This window comes from Eleutherodactylus coqui, chromosome 10, assembly GCF_035609145.1.
Source record: "Eleutherodactylus coqui strain aEleCoq1 chromosome 10, aEleCoq1.hap1, whole genome shotgun sequence".
NCBI classification, from domain to species: domain Eukaryota; kingdom Metazoa; phylum Chordata; class Amphibia; order Anura; family Eleutherodactylidae; genus Eleutherodactylus; species Eleutherodactylus coqui.
The window spans coordinates 22,578,701-22,596,010 of record NC_089846.1 but is presented as its reverse complement, the minus strand read 5'-3'; the positions used below and the strand labels follow the sequence as shown (position 1 = coordinate 22,596,010).

Below are 17,310 nucleotides of genomic sequence, written 5' to 3'. Positions count from 1 at the left end.
ATACCCCTTAACGTTCCATGTATCTTCTAGGGAACAGTCTTTTTTTTCTCTGAGTGACACATTGAAGACCTGTTTCTTCTGACCCCAATTTTGAACTATTTAGCGGGATGTATTGGCATCTAGTAGCCTATAATTAGTAGGGCATTACGCTGATGTATAGGGAGCACCTCCTGGTCAGACGTTACACTTGTCCTAGTATATCTCTATCTGATAATACCCCAGTATTGTATGTTCCCAGCATCTCAATAGCAACGCTGCACTTGTTGGGATTTTCAAGTTTGACAGTATTTTCTGTTGCGGATAGTGAGCTTCGTTCACCTGAGGACATAATCAAATCTCTGGCGAGAATCCTGGAGGGCGTCCTGCAGGCTGATAAACAGCAAATGGACAAGGTGAAAGCCCGAATCTTCTCAGTCCTGATCTGCACGTTAGAAATGAAGCAAATGAAAGGTAAGAATAGTGTGAAAAAGAGTAAAAGGACTTGGAAGTATAAAGATGTTAACCCACTATTAGAAATGATGGCTGATCACCTGGATACACCATCATCTCCTGATTGTTGGGGTTCCTCAGAATTAAGAGGCTACAGTGGTGTTTAAAGGGGTTGTCCTATAAGAAGACACCACCTATCCACGTGATAGGTGATAAGTGTTTGATTGCTGGCGGTCACACTGACTGCTATAAGGGGTCCCGAGCCCTCCATTCTTCCTTGCCACACTACTGCAGTTTGGAGTTTGAATGAACCCACTGCTGCTTTAATATACTGTGAGGAGGAACGAAAATGGTACCAATAGAAACCACAGGTCGTCTCGCAAAAAATGAGCCCTCACACAACCCCATCAGTAGAAAGATAAAAAGTTATGGCGACGGAAGATAAAAAAAATAATGGGTGGTGACTGAGTATCATAGCTAAACCTCAAAGCGGATTCTCCCTATCTAAGACCTGCGTAGGATACGATGTGTCATCCCATCCCAGGCTATGGTCAATAATATGCAAATTTGATGATCAGAATAATAGCTGTCAGGAGCTGAAGAGTACCAATACCTTACTTCATGTCTATCCACTGAACTGCAGTACCGAACACGACCCATGGACAAGGATGGCGCTGTTTGTGGAATATTTCTTTCCAGCACGTCTTGCGGTTTGAAACGCTAAGCAGCTCTCAGTAAAGTATAATCTTTTCTCTGCAGCCAGCAATATTCCTCAGTACCAGCAGCTGGTCCTCAGCGTATGTGAGAATCTGCAGGATGAGGTGATGTCCCTTATAGATGAGACCCGCCATGGACTGACAACTGGAGATGGAGCCGAGGACAAGGACAGCATGGAGACCGACGATATGCCAAGAACCAGGCACAAAGACCAACGTGATACAGTGAGTGCAAACCCATTCTAAGACAGGGTGGACCCCATGTGTGAAAACCAGTGCAGGCGGGAACTGGCGATGTCCAAAGGGGATCCCGTGGCCGGGCATATTGATAGGCATGCTGTCCTCTGCTTCTACATAGAATTATCATGTTCTGGCTTTAAACTACATTTTCTCTTTATGAAGGTTTGTGTGCTGGCATTACACTTGGCAAAAGAGTTGTGCCAGGCTGACGAGGATGGAGACCAGTGGCTACAGGTCATCAGACAGCTGCCTGTATTGCCCATGCTTTTCAGCGCGCTGGAGATCAGCCTCCGGGGCAAGCAAAACCTCCATTTTTGTGAAGCCTCTTTCCACCTGTTGTTCACATTGGCCAAAACACACCAGGTGAGTTCATTTCCATAGTAACCTGCCTGGACATAGACTGGCATGTGCCCACCTTGTGGAAAGTAACTTTCTGTATCTTACCTGTGTCTGGTAGAAGCCGAAAGTTCTGCTGGGTATGAACCTAGTGTTATGCTTCAGCTATATGACTTGTGCATACAACTATTATGCAGCCTGGAGGAGTTATACCCACATGTATGCGGCATGGCCGTTCACCAGAGCCAATCCTATATAAATTTAAAGGGGTTTGTCTCACAATTGACTTTTATCAGTAATTCACAGGATTGGCAAGAAGTCTGATCTGTGGGGGTCCTGTGTTCCCTCCCCCTAACTGCAGAGTCACCGTACCGCCTGCAATAAGGAGGAGATTGAATGGAGCGAGATCTCACATGCACAGAGCTGCTCCATTGATCTTCAGTGGCACTGCCAGAAATAGCTGAGCACTTACACTTGGTTATCTCTGTTAGCTCCATTGAAATTAATGGAGTGGCACAGCATGCACAACAGTAGCTCCATTCAAGCTCACGTCACTGCAGGTGGGTGCAGCAGTCCCACAGTGATGAGTAGAGGGAGACATGGGACACCTGTTCTCAGTATCGCTTCAGGTCAATAGTGAGACCCCCTCCTATCAGACTTTTATATGTCAATTGTGAGAAAACACCTTTAAGGGCCCTTTTACATGGACGGTGAAATCATTCAGGTTCCCATGATCAGGTAGAATCTGAATGATTATCGTTCAGTGTAAATGAATGCAAACGATAAATTTGTTCGTAATTCAGTTTCTGTATGCATAAAATTTGAACGACGGATCGGCACATATAAATGGGCAGTCGTTTATCTATGAACGACTGCCTGGTTACTGTGAATGGAGGCGGGTGGGCAGAATGATCCCTGGCTGCTCCACCTTCATTCACTGAGTGATGATCGCTCTTGTAAAAGTGCTGGGATGGCCTGTCAGGCATTTGGTTGTCCCCTGTAAAAGCACCCTAAGTTCGGCCTTGTGTATATTACATATATACCCCAGTGATGCACATAGAACAGTGTCATGCGAGAGTCAAGTGGAGCAAATGCAACATAACTAATAGTGGTTGACATTCTTATTTGTATTTCCAGGGTGCAGCGGCCATAGCGGGAGCTGGCATCACTCAGAGTATATGCTTGCCTCTGCTGAGTGTTTACCAGCTAAGCTCAAACGGAGCGAGCACGGTAAGACATCCACAATGCGATGCCGTTAGACGTGAGGACTGCTACAACCCCACCGATCCGGAAGTGAGAGCAGCAGCTGTCGCACATGTGCAACGCTGCTTCATCTCATTGGGACCGCCAGAGATGATGGTGCGCTTTAACTCTGTTATTCCCATTGGGAGTGGAGATACACATGTGCCATCGCTGCTGTCCTGCCTTCAGGACGTGCCAAAGCCCCATTTTTGCTGGGGTGTCTCAGTGATCGGATTCTACTGCAAAGCAAGTTATCCCCAAACCTGCGGAGAGGGAGTAGCCTTCTTTATAGGAAAAGTAATTTACTTTTGTGTTTATTGTATCCACTGTAGGCACAGCCGCCTCTCTCCTCCCGTAAAGCTGTGGATGCCCCCTCTTGGCCAGGCGTCTACCGACTGACTGTATCTCTTATGGAAAGGCTGCTAAAAACGCTGCGGTATAATTTCCTTACAGATGCCTTAGATTTCGTCGGTGTTCACCAGGAAAGGATATTACAGGTGAGGACTGTGCCTATAGCAGTCAGTACTGCGTATGTGTGGATGTCTGTAGTGATTGCCATCTCTGTTTCTCCAGTGCCTCGGAGCAGTGCGCACCGTGCAGAGTATATCCTGCCTGGAAGAGGCTGATAACACGGTCTGCTTCTTGCTGCAACTCTCCAACTTCACCAAAGAATGGCATTTCCACTTACCGCAGTTAATGAAGGACATTCAGGTGAGAACTTGGACCGACATGATCTGTATGGGTGACACGATACTGGATATATAGTAACTATCCATCCTGTTACTTCACACAGGTCAGTTTATGTTACTTGTGCCAATCCTGCACCTCACTGCTATACAGCCGCAAGATGCTGCAACATTACTTACAGGTGAGTGCCCGCTCGCTGCCCATCATAGAGTGGCAAATTACTTGAAGGTGTGTGCGCCCATATTGGTGATCATATTTTTTTCAAACGTTATCAGATTAAAAGTAGCGAAGCTGTGACATCCGGTTCAACTTCTCGCGGTCAGCGCACTCCTCAAACCCCATCTAAGCAGTCTAAACCAGAAAGTGAGGCCTTGGAGCTGAGAGCTCTGCGCTCTGTCCAACACAGCCTGCTAAAGATCCTCAGTAAGACGTTGGCCGCATTACGAGCTTTTACACCAGATCTCTGCCAGATCCTTCAGGTTAGTAGCTAATACCGCACTGTTCTAAACTGAGCATCACGGTTGGCAACATTGGAAATAACATGGCCGTCTTTGTCTCTTCTAGCCTCTGGACCTCGCACAGTATCAGCTGCTCCTGGCCTTGAACTTCAGCACTCCAGCATTTGATGCAGATGTCGTTCCATCATTTGGCACCTTCCTGGCGACTGTAAATGTGATGCTTAACATGCTTGGAGAGGTAAAGGGAGCAAAACACTGGCCATTGTTGAAGCACCATAACATGGATGCTGTGTATTCAGCTACTATAAAGTTGTACTTGGGAACACCTGACTTATCAGAAGTTTTGACCAGTGGGGGTCTAGGTACTGAGACCCCAAGCAATCACTAGAGCACAGACTCTTTTGCACCTGCTAAGTGGTACACTTGTTGGCTCCCATCAGACAGCTGAATATAGACTGTATATGGTTGTAAGAAGGGAGCCAAATAGGTTTGATTCTTGTGGGGTCACTACAGCCCCTTAAATAGAGGATACGTTTCTCTGCAACTTATTTACAGCATAGGTGTTAAGTTATTGCTGGGGGTATTCCCAGACTGTTCAGCCCTCGTCTGTCTCCAGCAGTCTTATAGTGATAGTGCACACTCCATTCATCCTGTGGATAGGTGATAAGTTCCTTTGCAGGGACGACCCCTTTAATTCTAGTAATTGGAAGGTATCTTAGGCTGGTGGGGTCTGAATATTAAATATCTCCCGTCTTTCTTTGTAGAACATATTAAAGCAGCCCTCCGGCCCCTGGACAAACAAAGATGGCCGCACCAGCTTCTCAAACTACCAGTTACACTGTTCATTAGTATGCATTGGTAGTCTAAGACTCTACACGCTGCTCCTATGGGCCAGTGCAGCACTAGTCATTCATAGCAGGTGCAGTGTCTTAGACTAATGATGCATACCTAGTGTACATCAGGTAGTCTGAGAAGCTGGTGTGGCCATCTTTGTTTGTCCAGGGGCCGGAGAGTTGCTTTAAGCCTTGGTTGATCATTTCTGGCTGTAGATGGTTTTGGCAGCAGGCTACCTGCACAGTAGAGAATCACTTCTGTCTTGTGCTCTTCCTCAATGTCACTGAAGGATGCAGGTTGAATTTGGGTTGAGTTTCCACAGGTCCTGACAGCAGTATGGAGATTCTGACCATTTTATGATCATTGTGTTTACAGATGGACAAGAAAAAAGATCCTCCGTTTCCATCTGCTGCTCCTGCAAGTCCTTCAGAGGAAAGCAAGAACCTCAAGTAAGTGCTGTGAAAATACAAATGTGCGCTCTGGACACACCAGACAGGTTTAGTAATGGAGGAAGCAAACTACTTTCTAAGTTCTAGGCACAGTTGAGAAAATCACGCTCGTTCTGTGCGTCTGCACGATGCACAGAACCCGCATGTTGTATTAACCCATTATGTTTAATGGATTAGTTTACACGGGCGATTTTTCCTCTTGCACCAAAAGTGCAAAATGGAAAATTGGAAGCTGGTCCTAGTTTCATGTGGTTCACACAGGAGTAGGACACGCAGTGTCTCGCACACGGATGGAGTGTCTGTGTGCTGTCCGATGCAAAGTGTGCTTGAGAATCTCAGGTGCGACTCGCTATCGGCTGTGTAAATGAGACCTTAGGCCTCCTTCACACGAGCTGCAATAGCTCACTACAAAGCACATGTATGTGAGGCTCATGGATTCCAAGGGGTTCTTTCAGGCTACAAACTATCTCATGTGAAAGAACCCATTGGAAACCACAGGCTTCACATACATGCATTTGTAGCTCGTGTGAAAGAGGCCTTAGACTGACCGGTGGAAACTACTACTGGAATACATCAGTCACCCAGATTGGTTCTCACTTCTCAATGTCTAAAAGAAAAACTGTCCTTATTGTCCAGTTGGCTTTAATTTCTTAACCAGTTCTTGCTTTGTGCTGTACCAAAACTGCGGTGTAAGGATGGTGTAATGGTGGCGTGGGCACAAGGGCGGAGCATACAGCTGGGATCTGAAATCATTCTGATCCTTGAAGTTAAAACTTTTGTGCAACGGTCAGTAGTGACTATAGTACCGATTGTGTCTGACAGAGACTGTCACCCTCCTCGGCAACCACAGCAATGTACAGTGGGTTGTCATGATAGCCAGGGGCGTAATGAAGGCCCCCATGTCTGCTACGTTGGTACACCCATTAGGGCCTATAGCTCCAACTGTGGTAAGACAATAAAAAGCACAGTACTCCTTTGCTGCAAAAGTCATCTGCTCGCTGCAGTGTCACGGTTTTGACGGTTTTGAACTCCTGCCCTGAGAGCAGCTGATCGGCGGGGATCCGAAGACCAGAATAAACACTTAGATATTAAAAAAATAATGGAATCTTAGTATATATAGATGGTGAATATTGACACAAACCATACAGAGTGCAACGCATTTCAGAGCTGTTACCACTCTTTTGTCAAGCACAAATCTAAAGTACAGGGGTAAAAGGTATTTAGGATTGTCAGTTGTAGGCTGGATTCAGACAACCGTATATCGTCTGGGTTTTCACGCCCAGCCGATATACGTCGTCCTCATCTGCGGGGGGGGGGGGGGGGGGGGGGGGCCTGGAAGAGCCAGGAGCAGTGCTCTGCCCCTCTGCACTATTTGCAATAGGGAGAGGCGGGATGGGGGCAGGGCTAATTCTCAAAACCTAGCCCTGCCTCCTTTTCATTGCAAATAGTGCAGAGGGGGCGGGAGCTCAGTTCCTGCTCCTGGCACTTCCATCCTACCCCACTCCCCTGCAGATGGGGACACCGTATATCAGCTCGGCGTGAAAACCGAGCCCATATACGGTCATCTGAATCCACCCGTAAAAGGTGAAACAAGGATAAGAGTAACACAAGAGAAAGAACAGAGAAAAAAAAATAACATACTTAATACATGGTTAAAAATGTGAGTGTAACCATGTATTTCCCATGTTCCTTTTTCACCTTCTCAATATACTAAGATTCCACTATTTTCTTTAACATCTTGGTTTATTGACCCCTCATAGAAGTCCTTTTATGTCCTTCTACATGTGTTTATCTATTTGTAGCACTTGGGCCCCCTGAGTGCAGGAGTTTTTTTTTTTTTTCTTTGTCGCTATTAGATTTATCTTCCCCTGGGGTTCTCTGACCCCCCAGAACTTCTCCTTGCTTTAACTTTTGGGACAGGGTGCCACCCACATAAAGCACCTTCTCTATCTGCATATCTCAGCAGGTATTCTCCATCTAAGGAACTGACTGCACTCAGGCTCCATCTTTAGAGGTGCTGTCCTAACCAACTTGTGCTTTGATCCATCCCGATACAGAATGTCACTTGTACCCTTCAGTGACCTCTGCAGCCGTTGAGCACCTGAGATTTCGTACCCAACATTGTGTTCTGTGCTTCCCAGGCCTCTGCTGCTGTTTATTATCGAGAACTGTTTCTACCTGTCCATCTCCCAAGCGGTGCGCTACCTGAGGGACCCATCTGTACACCCCCGGGACAAGCAGCGGATGAAGCAGGAGCTCGGATCAGAACTGGTACGAATCCCAAGCTGCACCCGCTTACTAGCTTTCTCATGCTATATACAGACAGATAAACCATCCTCTTCTTGTCTTCCTTTAGAGCACCCTTCTCTCTAGTCTGAACCGTTACACTCGGCGAGGGGTCCCGTCTTCTCCTGCTGCGGGGGTCCTTCCCTCGCCTCAGCCTAAATCAGGACTTTCTACTAAGGCAGCCCCTGAGGCACAGGAGCCCATCATCCAGCTGGTTCAGGCCTTTATAAGGCACGTACAAAGATAAGACTACTGAGCGCTATGCCGGGCGGGGGCCTTGGTAAAGGTGTGTACGTAATAACTGCCATCAGCAGGCCTGGACCATAATAAACATTCTTAAAAGGTACACAGCATGACTGTATATCAAACCAGACATCGCCATTAACGATGAAGGAAACCAGGGATCATTATGAGAACAGACGGTCACGCTGCTGCATCATCATACATGGGCTGCATGAGGTTTAGCCCCATCGGATGCCGCCCACCCCTGCGGTGCCCACGCTGGCAAGCATGCAGCGCTCCATTTGATTTGCCTGTGTTCCACTTCCTTTTTGTACTGTTGCTTTATTATTTTCTCCTTGTACTATTGCCATTTGTATTTATACTGACAGTAAAGACATTTCCAGAGCTGTGTGTACAGAACAGTCCCGGCCACCACTGTGCAGGAATGATAGAATTTATTAATATCTAATCAAACACTGATAGGAAAATGCAGACAAGCAATAAATAACACTCAGGAATCAAATCAATAAAGCGGGATGACGGGCGCAGTCGTTAGAAAACAGGAAGCGGGCAGACTCTACATTAGAACTAATTATCTTCCAGTGAGCATGCAGATCCCGCGTCTCCTGAGAGCAACATCATCGGTATAGAGGCGAGAAGCTACTATATAATAAGGTGTAGAAATAGGCTACAAATCGTACATTCATGGTATGCGTGTATCAATATGGCTGCACCGGCGCAAGGGAAGGTTGCATGCCGATTAAAGGTAATTAATTCTAATGTCTCTCCGCTGCTGCCGCGGTGTTGGAGGAGGCGCGCACACGGTGGGACATTCGGTCAGTTTTGCCTATGGATCTCACTTATACCATCAGATGAAAAGGATATTGAAGCTATGACTGTGTGGCCTTAGTGTAGGGCGGAAGGAAGGGTCTGTCCGCTTTTTCCAGGATCAGAGCGGAAGCCGCTGCTTTTGATGCAGGTAGCGGCCGGCGTGTGTATAATTTTAGGCATAGCTCTCATTGGAATCAGTGGGAGCTGCACTTGTAATTGCAGTCGCTGCGGCTTCCATTCCAGCCCTGGAGTATCCTGGTGTTGGCCAGAAAGCCCCTTTTAATGTTGTGTGTACAGCAGGAAAGTTCCTGTCATACATGCTGAAGTCTCCTTTTGGCCTCTGTTTGGTATGTCCAGTATCCCGCCAAGCGGGACCACATTATTAGATTCTGTGGAGTTTAGTGAAACAAACACTTTTTTTTCCACATGGTCTCTTATGTGTGATGGATGTCACAGTCATCCACAAAATATACATTGAGCTTTTAATGATGCAATAATGGGGTATGTTAGGCATCTTACTATTGATGACCTGTCCTCGATCATTGGTGGGGATCCAGAGTAGCGGACCACTGCCAAGCAGCTGACCCTCCAGTCTACCAGGGCTGAACATCCACTTTAGGGGTCTGAGCTTGAAGTGTAGGAGAAAGCACTGCTCCTTGGCCCAAATCCCGCTCGTCTTTGTGAATTTTGCCTCAGTCCTGTAAACAGGCCCTTGGTCCATGCACTGGACTCCTAGTCGGGGACCCTTGCCGCTCAACTATTGACTTATCCTGAGGATAGGGAATCAGTAAATGTCTAGAATAAATGGAGGACAATCTAGCCTATGGGTGACAGATGATAGTTAGGCACCTGTTTAATCAACCTCTCTTATCACCTATAGGCACTATAAATTAAGTTTATGGGCTCACAGAACAGGGATGTGCTTCATATACCGACCTGTCTCCCAGTCCCTTACTATTAGGGCTTTTACCCACTAGCTTTTTTTTAACACTGATATCGCTGCGGTTTTTTCATTGGGACTTTTCTAATGTTAAAATCGAAAGCACAATCTCAATTGGAGTTTCTGGGCCTGATCCAGCGCTCACCCGTGTGAATTTAGGCTCCGTCCTGTTAATTGGTGCATTGACCACCTCTCCGCAGTCAGTACACACCGACTACAGCGGAGAGTACAAAGCACGAACCGATCGTCTGTTTCTAGGGCTGACACCAAGGGAGCGGGGAGGCAGGCGAGTATGAAAGGCTCATCATCCAATAGTTCTGCAGACTTAGCGTTGGGTGCCTATAGGTGATACAGGGTTGTCTAAGGAAATAGTATTGATGATTAATCCTCAGGAAAGGTCATCAATAGTTGATCAGCTGGGAACTGTAGCCAATCAGTGCAACTCCACAGAGGGCTGAAGCTGGCTCTCCGACCCCGGTGTAGGGGCTCACATTAATTCTAATGAGAGCTGTGCCTGCAATTACAAATACTGGTGTCTCCATGGGGGTCAGAGCAGCTTCCACGCTGTAGCCTTGTGTGGTGCTGAGAGCAGGCGCCCGATCAGCTAGGATGACCTATTCCACAGATAGGCCATTAATAGTATTGCCCTAGAAAACTCATTTAACATATATGGCAGGGAGCTCCCTCCCCCCTAATATAACATATATGGCAGGGAGCTCCCTCCCCCCTAATTCGGAATGCATTGCCTAGGACTGTACCTGCTCCCTGGGACTAGGCTTACTCTGGAGGAGGGAGTTTATCTTTAAGATGGGAGATCTGATAGAACTACCTTAAATCAAAGTCCGTATTTTCACAGAAGAAGCTGTATGACTGCCGGCAGGGCTCGGAGCCTGTGCGCCCCGCACACTGATGGACAGCGCTTATAAGTATGTTTACAGGAGGAGCGGTCGTGTGTGGGAGCGGAAGCAGGACTCACAGGCAGCAGAAGCAAGTTACATACCTTCTGTGAAAATACTGACATCACAGAAAACCACATCTATCTATCAGCAACTCAAAGACGGGATTACATTAGCTGGAATCTATTGCACCAATCCATTTAGTTCTCCCCCCAAATTAAGCAGCTTTACATATAGTCCTTATTAAAAATATATAACTTTTGTCTGCAGCTCCCATGCAGACTTATGTTACAGACTAGATACAAGCCTTGTGTTGTCAGATCCTGTGTTCAATTAGCAGAAGGGTTTGCTGGCACTAAACTAATGATGACCCTATCCTAAAAAGAGAGGTAATCAATAGTTGGTTGGCAGGGATCTAGTGCTTGGGGTCCCTTCGGTCCATACCAAGTGTAGCAACCTCTTCAATCAGCTGCTCAGGGGGGATTCTGAGTTGTAGACCCCCCACTGATCAGCCATTAAGGATAGGTCAGTAGTAGTTTAGTGCCAGAAAACTCCTTTACAGGCTCCTGTCCAATGATCATTCATCTAATCCATCCACACAAACATTTGTGCATGTATGGAGTTAAAGGGCTGGTCTATCCCCAAGATGGATCATCCATAGTAGATTTTTTTTGTGGGGGTTATTGAAATTCAACGTCCTTAGGGAAAGTTGCCCCGCTATCACACACATCCAACGCCAACATGTCTTCAGACTTTTACTAGCTGCCAACCTGCAGCCAGATGGCAGAGTAACGTCTGACTACAGGATCAGACTAGTGTGATCTAGTCTAACCATAGAGGCGCTGGAAGTACAAAATGGTATTTTAAGAGACCATTGCACAGCTGCTTCATTAGTGAGTGCAGTGGAGCCATACATGGTTGCAAACATTTACATGCCTTTCCAGCACTGATCGATAAAACCTACTCATCACTGAACACCAAAAAGCTTTTACTAAAGGGTTTGTCCAGTTGTAAATTATTTATCGCTTGGGCTCAGCATAGATCATCAATAGTAGTTTGGCAGGAGGCCATTGCCCACAACTCCCACTGATGAGCTGTTTGCTGCCATGCTTGTACACCGAGCCAATTTCTGCAGTAAGCAGACAGCTCTATTCTTACTGTAGTGGCCAGGCCTGGTATTGCAGGCAATGGTCCCATTCATTTCACTGCTATACCAAGCGGAGCCACTGGAATAAGAATGGAGCTGTTCATTTCCTGCAAAAATCAGCTCAGTACACAAGTGCACTGATCTGCTGAAGGCGGTTTCCAGGCACCAGACCACGACAATCTACTTCTGATAACCTATCCTTGGAGACAATCCATAAATAATTTACAACTAGACAACCCCTTTAAAAGCGGAGTCCCGCCTTCTCTTTGTAGAAACGTATATGTGTATGTAGATGGCTTGGCTACGAATTGTAAGTGAGGGGTTCACGCAGCAGGAACCGGTGCCCTAAACCTCCTCTCTGCATAGCGGTGTTAAAGTGATCTTCTAGGAACACTACAAGGTTTGGGATGGGGGGGGGCGGGGCTGGCCTTACAAGAGGAGATCACCTGTAGAGCTCCATGAATGCGATGGGTACAAACAATACATTTTAGGTTTGCGACAGACCTGGGGGTGTACAAGGCCCCGCACGTCTTCCAGTGACATCTGAATCTAGGACTTTAGTGCAAGCATATTGGTCATGGGGCTCGCCTTGGCGCTGCTCCCTCAACAGCAGAACTGTCTAATGATACATAGAGCGATGATGCTTAACCATTTATGTGCAGGAAGGGATTATAAACTTTAGAGGCTGAGCAAACACAGTAAAGGGGTCTGGTGGAGAAATGATTTGCAAGGACAGACAACGGGGAACTTGAAGAAGCAGCAGCAGCCTCCGAGCGATGAAACAGCCCCTAGGGGCGATTGGCTTGTTGAGAGATTCTGCACGGCCTTCGGTCTAACTGAGGAGTTCCAGGTACGTAACAGGGACTTTGCCTTTTTGGTTCCCCCTCTCTCCGATGAGCCAATCTGGGTCCATACCGGGGAGGCTGTATACCGTGATTAACTGGGAAGGGGGAAAGTAAATGGTCAACTATAATAAGCCTCAACATACACTACATGAAACCGGTTCAGCATCCTCCACTCACCTCGTCGGCTCTGAGGCCCAGCTCAGTGCTATCCGCCGCCTCGTAGTCATACAGCACTTTTGCTTTCCGTGTGCCACTCGCAGGCGGTTTGACATCTGCTGGATTCAGCGTTCCATCCACAGTGTTGGGGCTTACAGCTTGGAGCAAGGGGAGAGTGGCGGCTGGAGGGGAGGCGCTGAGAGGTGGGGAAGCAGCAGCTTCTGCATTCCCCACGAATGTCGAAGGAAATCTGTCAAAGACAACAGCACACACTAGTTATGCACAGGAAGAAGTGTCAATCTACAGTTAATATGAAGGAGTCATGCTGAAAGGAAGCGGTTTAAAAGGGTTGCCCTACATCTGTTTTGCTACAGGAAGCAGACAGCACCGTACATCATGCACTGGCCAAGATTGGTACTGCAGGCTGAGTCCCATTGACATCAATAGAAGTCAGCTTGCAGTACCAACCTGGGCCACTGCAGTGTATAAAGCTGTCTGTTCCTTGCAGCAAAACAGCTAGAAGTGAAACAACGCCACTACTCTTAAAGGTCTGAAATGCCTTCAAAAAGGTTTTCTAGCCATAAGTATTGACTGCATGTAAAAGAACCCACCGATGAACCACTGCTGCCTTAACCTGAGCAAAAGTCATCAATAGTGAAGTCCTGCAAAACCTTTAAACACTATACATAATCATCACATGCATAACAACCCATACACTAAAAGGGATACAGGATCAAAAAGTCATATATGCCAAAAAACCAGTATCATTCAAAACTACAAGTCATCCTGCAAAAACAAAAACAAAAAAAAAACAACAAGTCCTCATGCAGCTCCATCAACTGAAAAAATAAGTATCTTCTGTGATTTTTAAATGCAGCAACACAAAAAGATTATCCGCATCGTGTGGAGAACACTAACAATCTCTACAATACACGGACCCCGAGGGGCGCCGAAACAAAGTACAACGAGCCTTACAGAAAGAACAAACCCTCAAATGACAACAGGAAATAATTTTAGAATGCAGAAGAAAAACACTGCATCCTTAACCCCTTAATGACACGGCCTATTTTGGCGTTGAGGACCAAACGATTTTTGGTATTTTCTCATCTCCATATTTCAAAAGCCATAACTATTTTATTTTTCTGTCATCGCAGCCGTATAAGGGCTTGTTTTTTGAGTGGCGAACTGTAGTTTTTATTGGTACCATTTTGGTTACATAGACTACATTGTAAAACGTTTATTATTTTTTTTAGGATCGTATGGAGAGAAAACGCATCAATTCGGCCATAGTTTTTTTTTGTTTTTTTTTTAAAAGCATTAATTATGCAGCATAAACACTACATTTTTTTTCCTGCGGGTCAGTACGGTTACGATACCAAAAACCTTTTTTTTTTAGGTTTTTCCACAATAAAAACCCTTTTTTTGGATTTTTTTTTCTAAACTCACTGCATTCAAAGTGCTGTAACTTTTTTATTTTTCCATGGACGGAGCTCTCTGAGGGCTTATTTTTTGCGAGACGAGCTGTAGTTTTTATTGGTACAATTTTGGGTTGCACACTTTTTTTAAATCACTTTTATTGCATTTTTTGGGAGGCAAAATGTTAAAAATTAGCATTTTGCCTCAGTTTTTTAGCATTGTTTTTAACGCTTTTTGCCGTGCAGGATAAAAAGTGTGTTCAATTTATTGTACGCATCGTTATGGACGCATCGATACCAAATATGTGGGATTTTTAATTTTTTTATGCTAATATGAGAAAAAGCATAAAAAAAAAGGGTTTAACGTTTTTTTTTTTTGGTTTTTTTTTTTACACCATGTGTCCCTCTGAGGGACTTTTACTACAGCACTAATGATTTCTGCAATAAGGCATGGCAGGACTTCTCTCCTGCCATGCCTCATCGCTTATTACAGCGATCTCAATACAGGACACCAGTATCGGGCGTCCTGTTGCCATAGTAACTAGCCGGGCTCTCGCGATGTTATCACGAGAGCCGGCTGGAGTCAGAGGAAGCGTGCTCCCTCTGTGAACCCTTTCCCTGTCGTGATCTACTTAGATCGCGGCAGGGAAGGGGTTAACAGCAGGAGAGGGGGCGCGCATCTCCAATGCCCCACGCTGTCGCAGCGGGAGGCTGGCTACTAGTGACAGCCGACTCCTGCTGCAGTATAGCGCGAGATCTGCTATGACCTCGTGCTATCCCTATGACATAAGGGTACGTCATTTTGCGGGAAGTAGGGGTTATAAAGGGGTATTGCAGGACTTTTACTATTGATGACTTTACCCTCAGGATAGATCAGTAGTTGAGCGGCATGGGTGTGGCACTTAGGACCCCCACTGATCAGTTGATGCTCCAGCCTGCAGTTAGTCATCCATTGGCCGAAAGTGTAATAGATTGCTTTGTTCTCACTGAAGTCAATGGAAGTGGTGCCTCCTGTTACACTTCTGGCTCCCCCTTGCAGTCAGGACTGGAAGTGTAATAGAAAGCATTAGTTTCAATGGGAGTGAAGCAGTCTATTACACTTCTGGCCCTAACCATCAAGTACTACGTCTGGCCCGCTGCACTGTCACCAGGGTGGACGATCAGCTGATTGGTGGGGATCCAAAATGGCAGAGCCCTGCCCATTAACTCTTGATGACCCGGCCGCAGGATACGACATCAGTAGTAAAAGTTCTGGAATACCAAACTAGGCTGCATTGTTTAGGAGTTTAACAAATAAGTCACCGGGGTGAGATGTAAAGCCTGGAGTTTAAGGACCTGAAACCTCACTGCACCTACGGTCAGCGGGTGGGCGTAATCAGGCCAGGAAGTAAGGCAGCAGACTCCTTTAACCCTTTCCCGCCACAGGAAGTAACTGTACGCCCTGGCAGAGGGGTACTTAACGCAACAAGACGTACATTTACGTCCTGGGGATAGCGTGAGATCATAAGAGATGCCGTGCTATCTGGCAGCGGGGGCGGCTGTCACCTATAGCCGGCCTCATGCTGCAACAGTGGGGGTGCATCAGAGCAGCGAACCCCGCTGTTAACCCCTTCCCTGCCACGATCTATGTAGATTGTGGCATGCAGAGGGTCCACAGAGGGAGCACACTCCCTCTGCCGTTGTTGGACTCTTGCGCAGAAATCGCAGAGAGCCCGACGCGCTGTCATAGCAACAGGATGCCAGCTACAGGCATACTGCTTTGCAATTGCCAATGATTGCTATAACAAGCGATAAGACATTGCAAGACATAAGTCATGCAATGCCTTATCATAGCGATCGTAGGCGCTATGGTGCAAGTCCCCTACAGGGATATAAAAAGTATAAAAAGAAAAAAATGTAAAAATGTAAAAAAAAAAAAAACACACGTGCTTTTCCCATATTAGCATAAAGTTAAAAAAAAAACCATTTAAATCCCACATATTTGGTATCGTCGTATCCGTAACGACGCGTACAATAAGTTGAAGACACTTCATCCTGCACGACAAAAAGCGTAGGGAAAAAAACAAAAAAAAAAAAACTGCAGCAAAATGCTTTTTTTCCCATTTTGCCTCATAAAAAAAAAAAAAAAAAAAAAAAAGCAGTAAAAGTGATCAAAAAAGCCGTATATACCTAAAAATGGTGCCGATAAAAACTACAGCTAGTCTTGCAAAAAGTAAGCCCTCAGAGAGCTCCATCCATGGAAAAATAAAAAAGTTAGAGTTTTGAATGCAGCGATATAGAATAATACATTCCCCACCCCCTCCCACCCCAAAAAAGGGGGGGGGGGGGTGTTATTGCGGAAAAGTGGAAAGCCCTAAGAAAAAAAAAAAAAAAAAAAAAGAGGCTATGTACCCAAAAAGGGCACCAATAAAAACTACAGTTCGCCACGCGAAAAAGCCCTTTTACGGCCGCATTGACGGAAAAATAAGTTATACCGTATTTTCCGGCATACAAGACGACCCCCGACGTGTCGTCATATATGCTGGGAATACGGTGTGAAAAAATATTCAATACTCCCCTCCGGCGGCGCTGCTGCAGGCTGTCGTCATAAATGGCTGTGATAGGCTAACTTAGTTTGGCGCTAGCCAATCAGAGCATTAGTTTTATGGAGGCAAGGCATTCAAGCCCCGCTTGCAGAAAGCAATGCTCTGCCAGCGTGCACGAGGGAGCGACAGCCTGCAGCAGCGCCGCGGGAGGAGAGTATTGATTTTTTTTTTTTGGGACACCGTATACCCGGCGTATAAGACGACCCCCGACTGCAGAGCAGATTTTTCGGGGGTTAAAAGGTCGTGTTCTACGCCGGAAAATACGGTAGCTTTTAAAAAATGGAGATGAAAATCTGCCAAAAATCATTGTGTCCTTAAGCCCGAAGTACGCCAGTTGCCAACAAGGCACCGAGCAGGCTGGTGGTGCCACACTGGGGTGGGGTTAAAGCAGTTTGGACATCTGGGAGAGTGCGGATACTTCCAATAGTCAGAAAACCCCATTAGCAAATAACGGCACCTGCACACAGGACTTCTTTCAATGTCACCTGAGGAGCGGCTCCGCTCACACCAACCTCAGGTTTTACTATGCTATGTATTTGAATAGCTACAGAGTTCTCCATATGCAATTAGGGCCACATATATATTCCCAAATAGAC

At 46.2% G+C, this 17,310-nt stretch overlaps 2 protein-coding genes across 5 annotated transcripts in view; one reads left to right on the top strand and one right to left on the bottom strand.

The window, feature by feature from the left end:
* The window catches only part of NUP188 (nucleoporin 188), a 49,240-nt gene extending 40,936 nt beyond the window's left edge, over nucleotides 1-8,304 (top strand). The window contains exons 33-44 of the mRNA XM_066580544.1: nucleotides 305-450; nucleotides 1,189-1,370; nucleotides 1,548-1,748; nucleotides 2,859-2,951; nucleotides 3,296-3,460; nucleotides 3,537-3,674; nucleotides 3,757-3,831; nucleotides 3,926-4,129; nucleotides 4,215-4,346; nucleotides 5,318-5,391; nucleotides 7,533-7,662; nucleotides 7,748-8,304. Coding sequence (XP_066436641.1) covers nucleotides 305-450; nucleotides 1,189-1,370; nucleotides 1,548-1,748; nucleotides 2,859-2,951; nucleotides 3,296-3,460; nucleotides 3,537-3,674; nucleotides 3,757-3,831; nucleotides 3,926-4,129; nucleotides 4,215-4,346; nucleotides 5,318-5,391; nucleotides 7,533-7,662; nucleotides 7,748-7,924 — 1,717 coding nt within the window. The 3' untranslated portion in view covers nucleotides 7,925-8,304. The remainder of the gene's footprint in view (nucleotides 1-304; nucleotides 451-1,188; nucleotides 1,371-1,547; nucleotides 1,749-2,858; nucleotides 2,952-3,295; nucleotides 3,461-3,536; nucleotides 3,675-3,756; nucleotides 3,832-3,925; nucleotides 4,130-4,214; nucleotides 4,347-5,317; nucleotides 5,392-7,532; nucleotides 7,663-7,747) is intronic.
* A 33-nt stretch (nucleotides 8,305-8,337) lies between these two features.
* The window catches only part of SH3GLB2 (SH3 domain containing GRB2 like, endophilin B2), a 44,752-nt gene continuing 35,779 nt past the window's right edge, over nucleotides 8,338-17,310 (bottom strand). For all 4 annotated transcript variants that reach the window (XM_066580546.1, XM_066580547.1, XM_066580548.1 and 1 more), the window contains 2 exons: nucleotides 12,736-12,964; nucleotides 8,338-12,653 (listed from right to left, as the gene is read on the bottom strand). In XM_066580546.1, coding sequence (XP_066436643.1) covers nucleotides 12,546-12,653; nucleotides 12,736-12,964 — 337 coding nt within the window. In that variant the 3' untranslated portion in view covers nucleotides 8,338-12,545. The remainder of the gene's footprint in view (nucleotides 12,654-12,735; nucleotides 12,965-17,310) is intronic.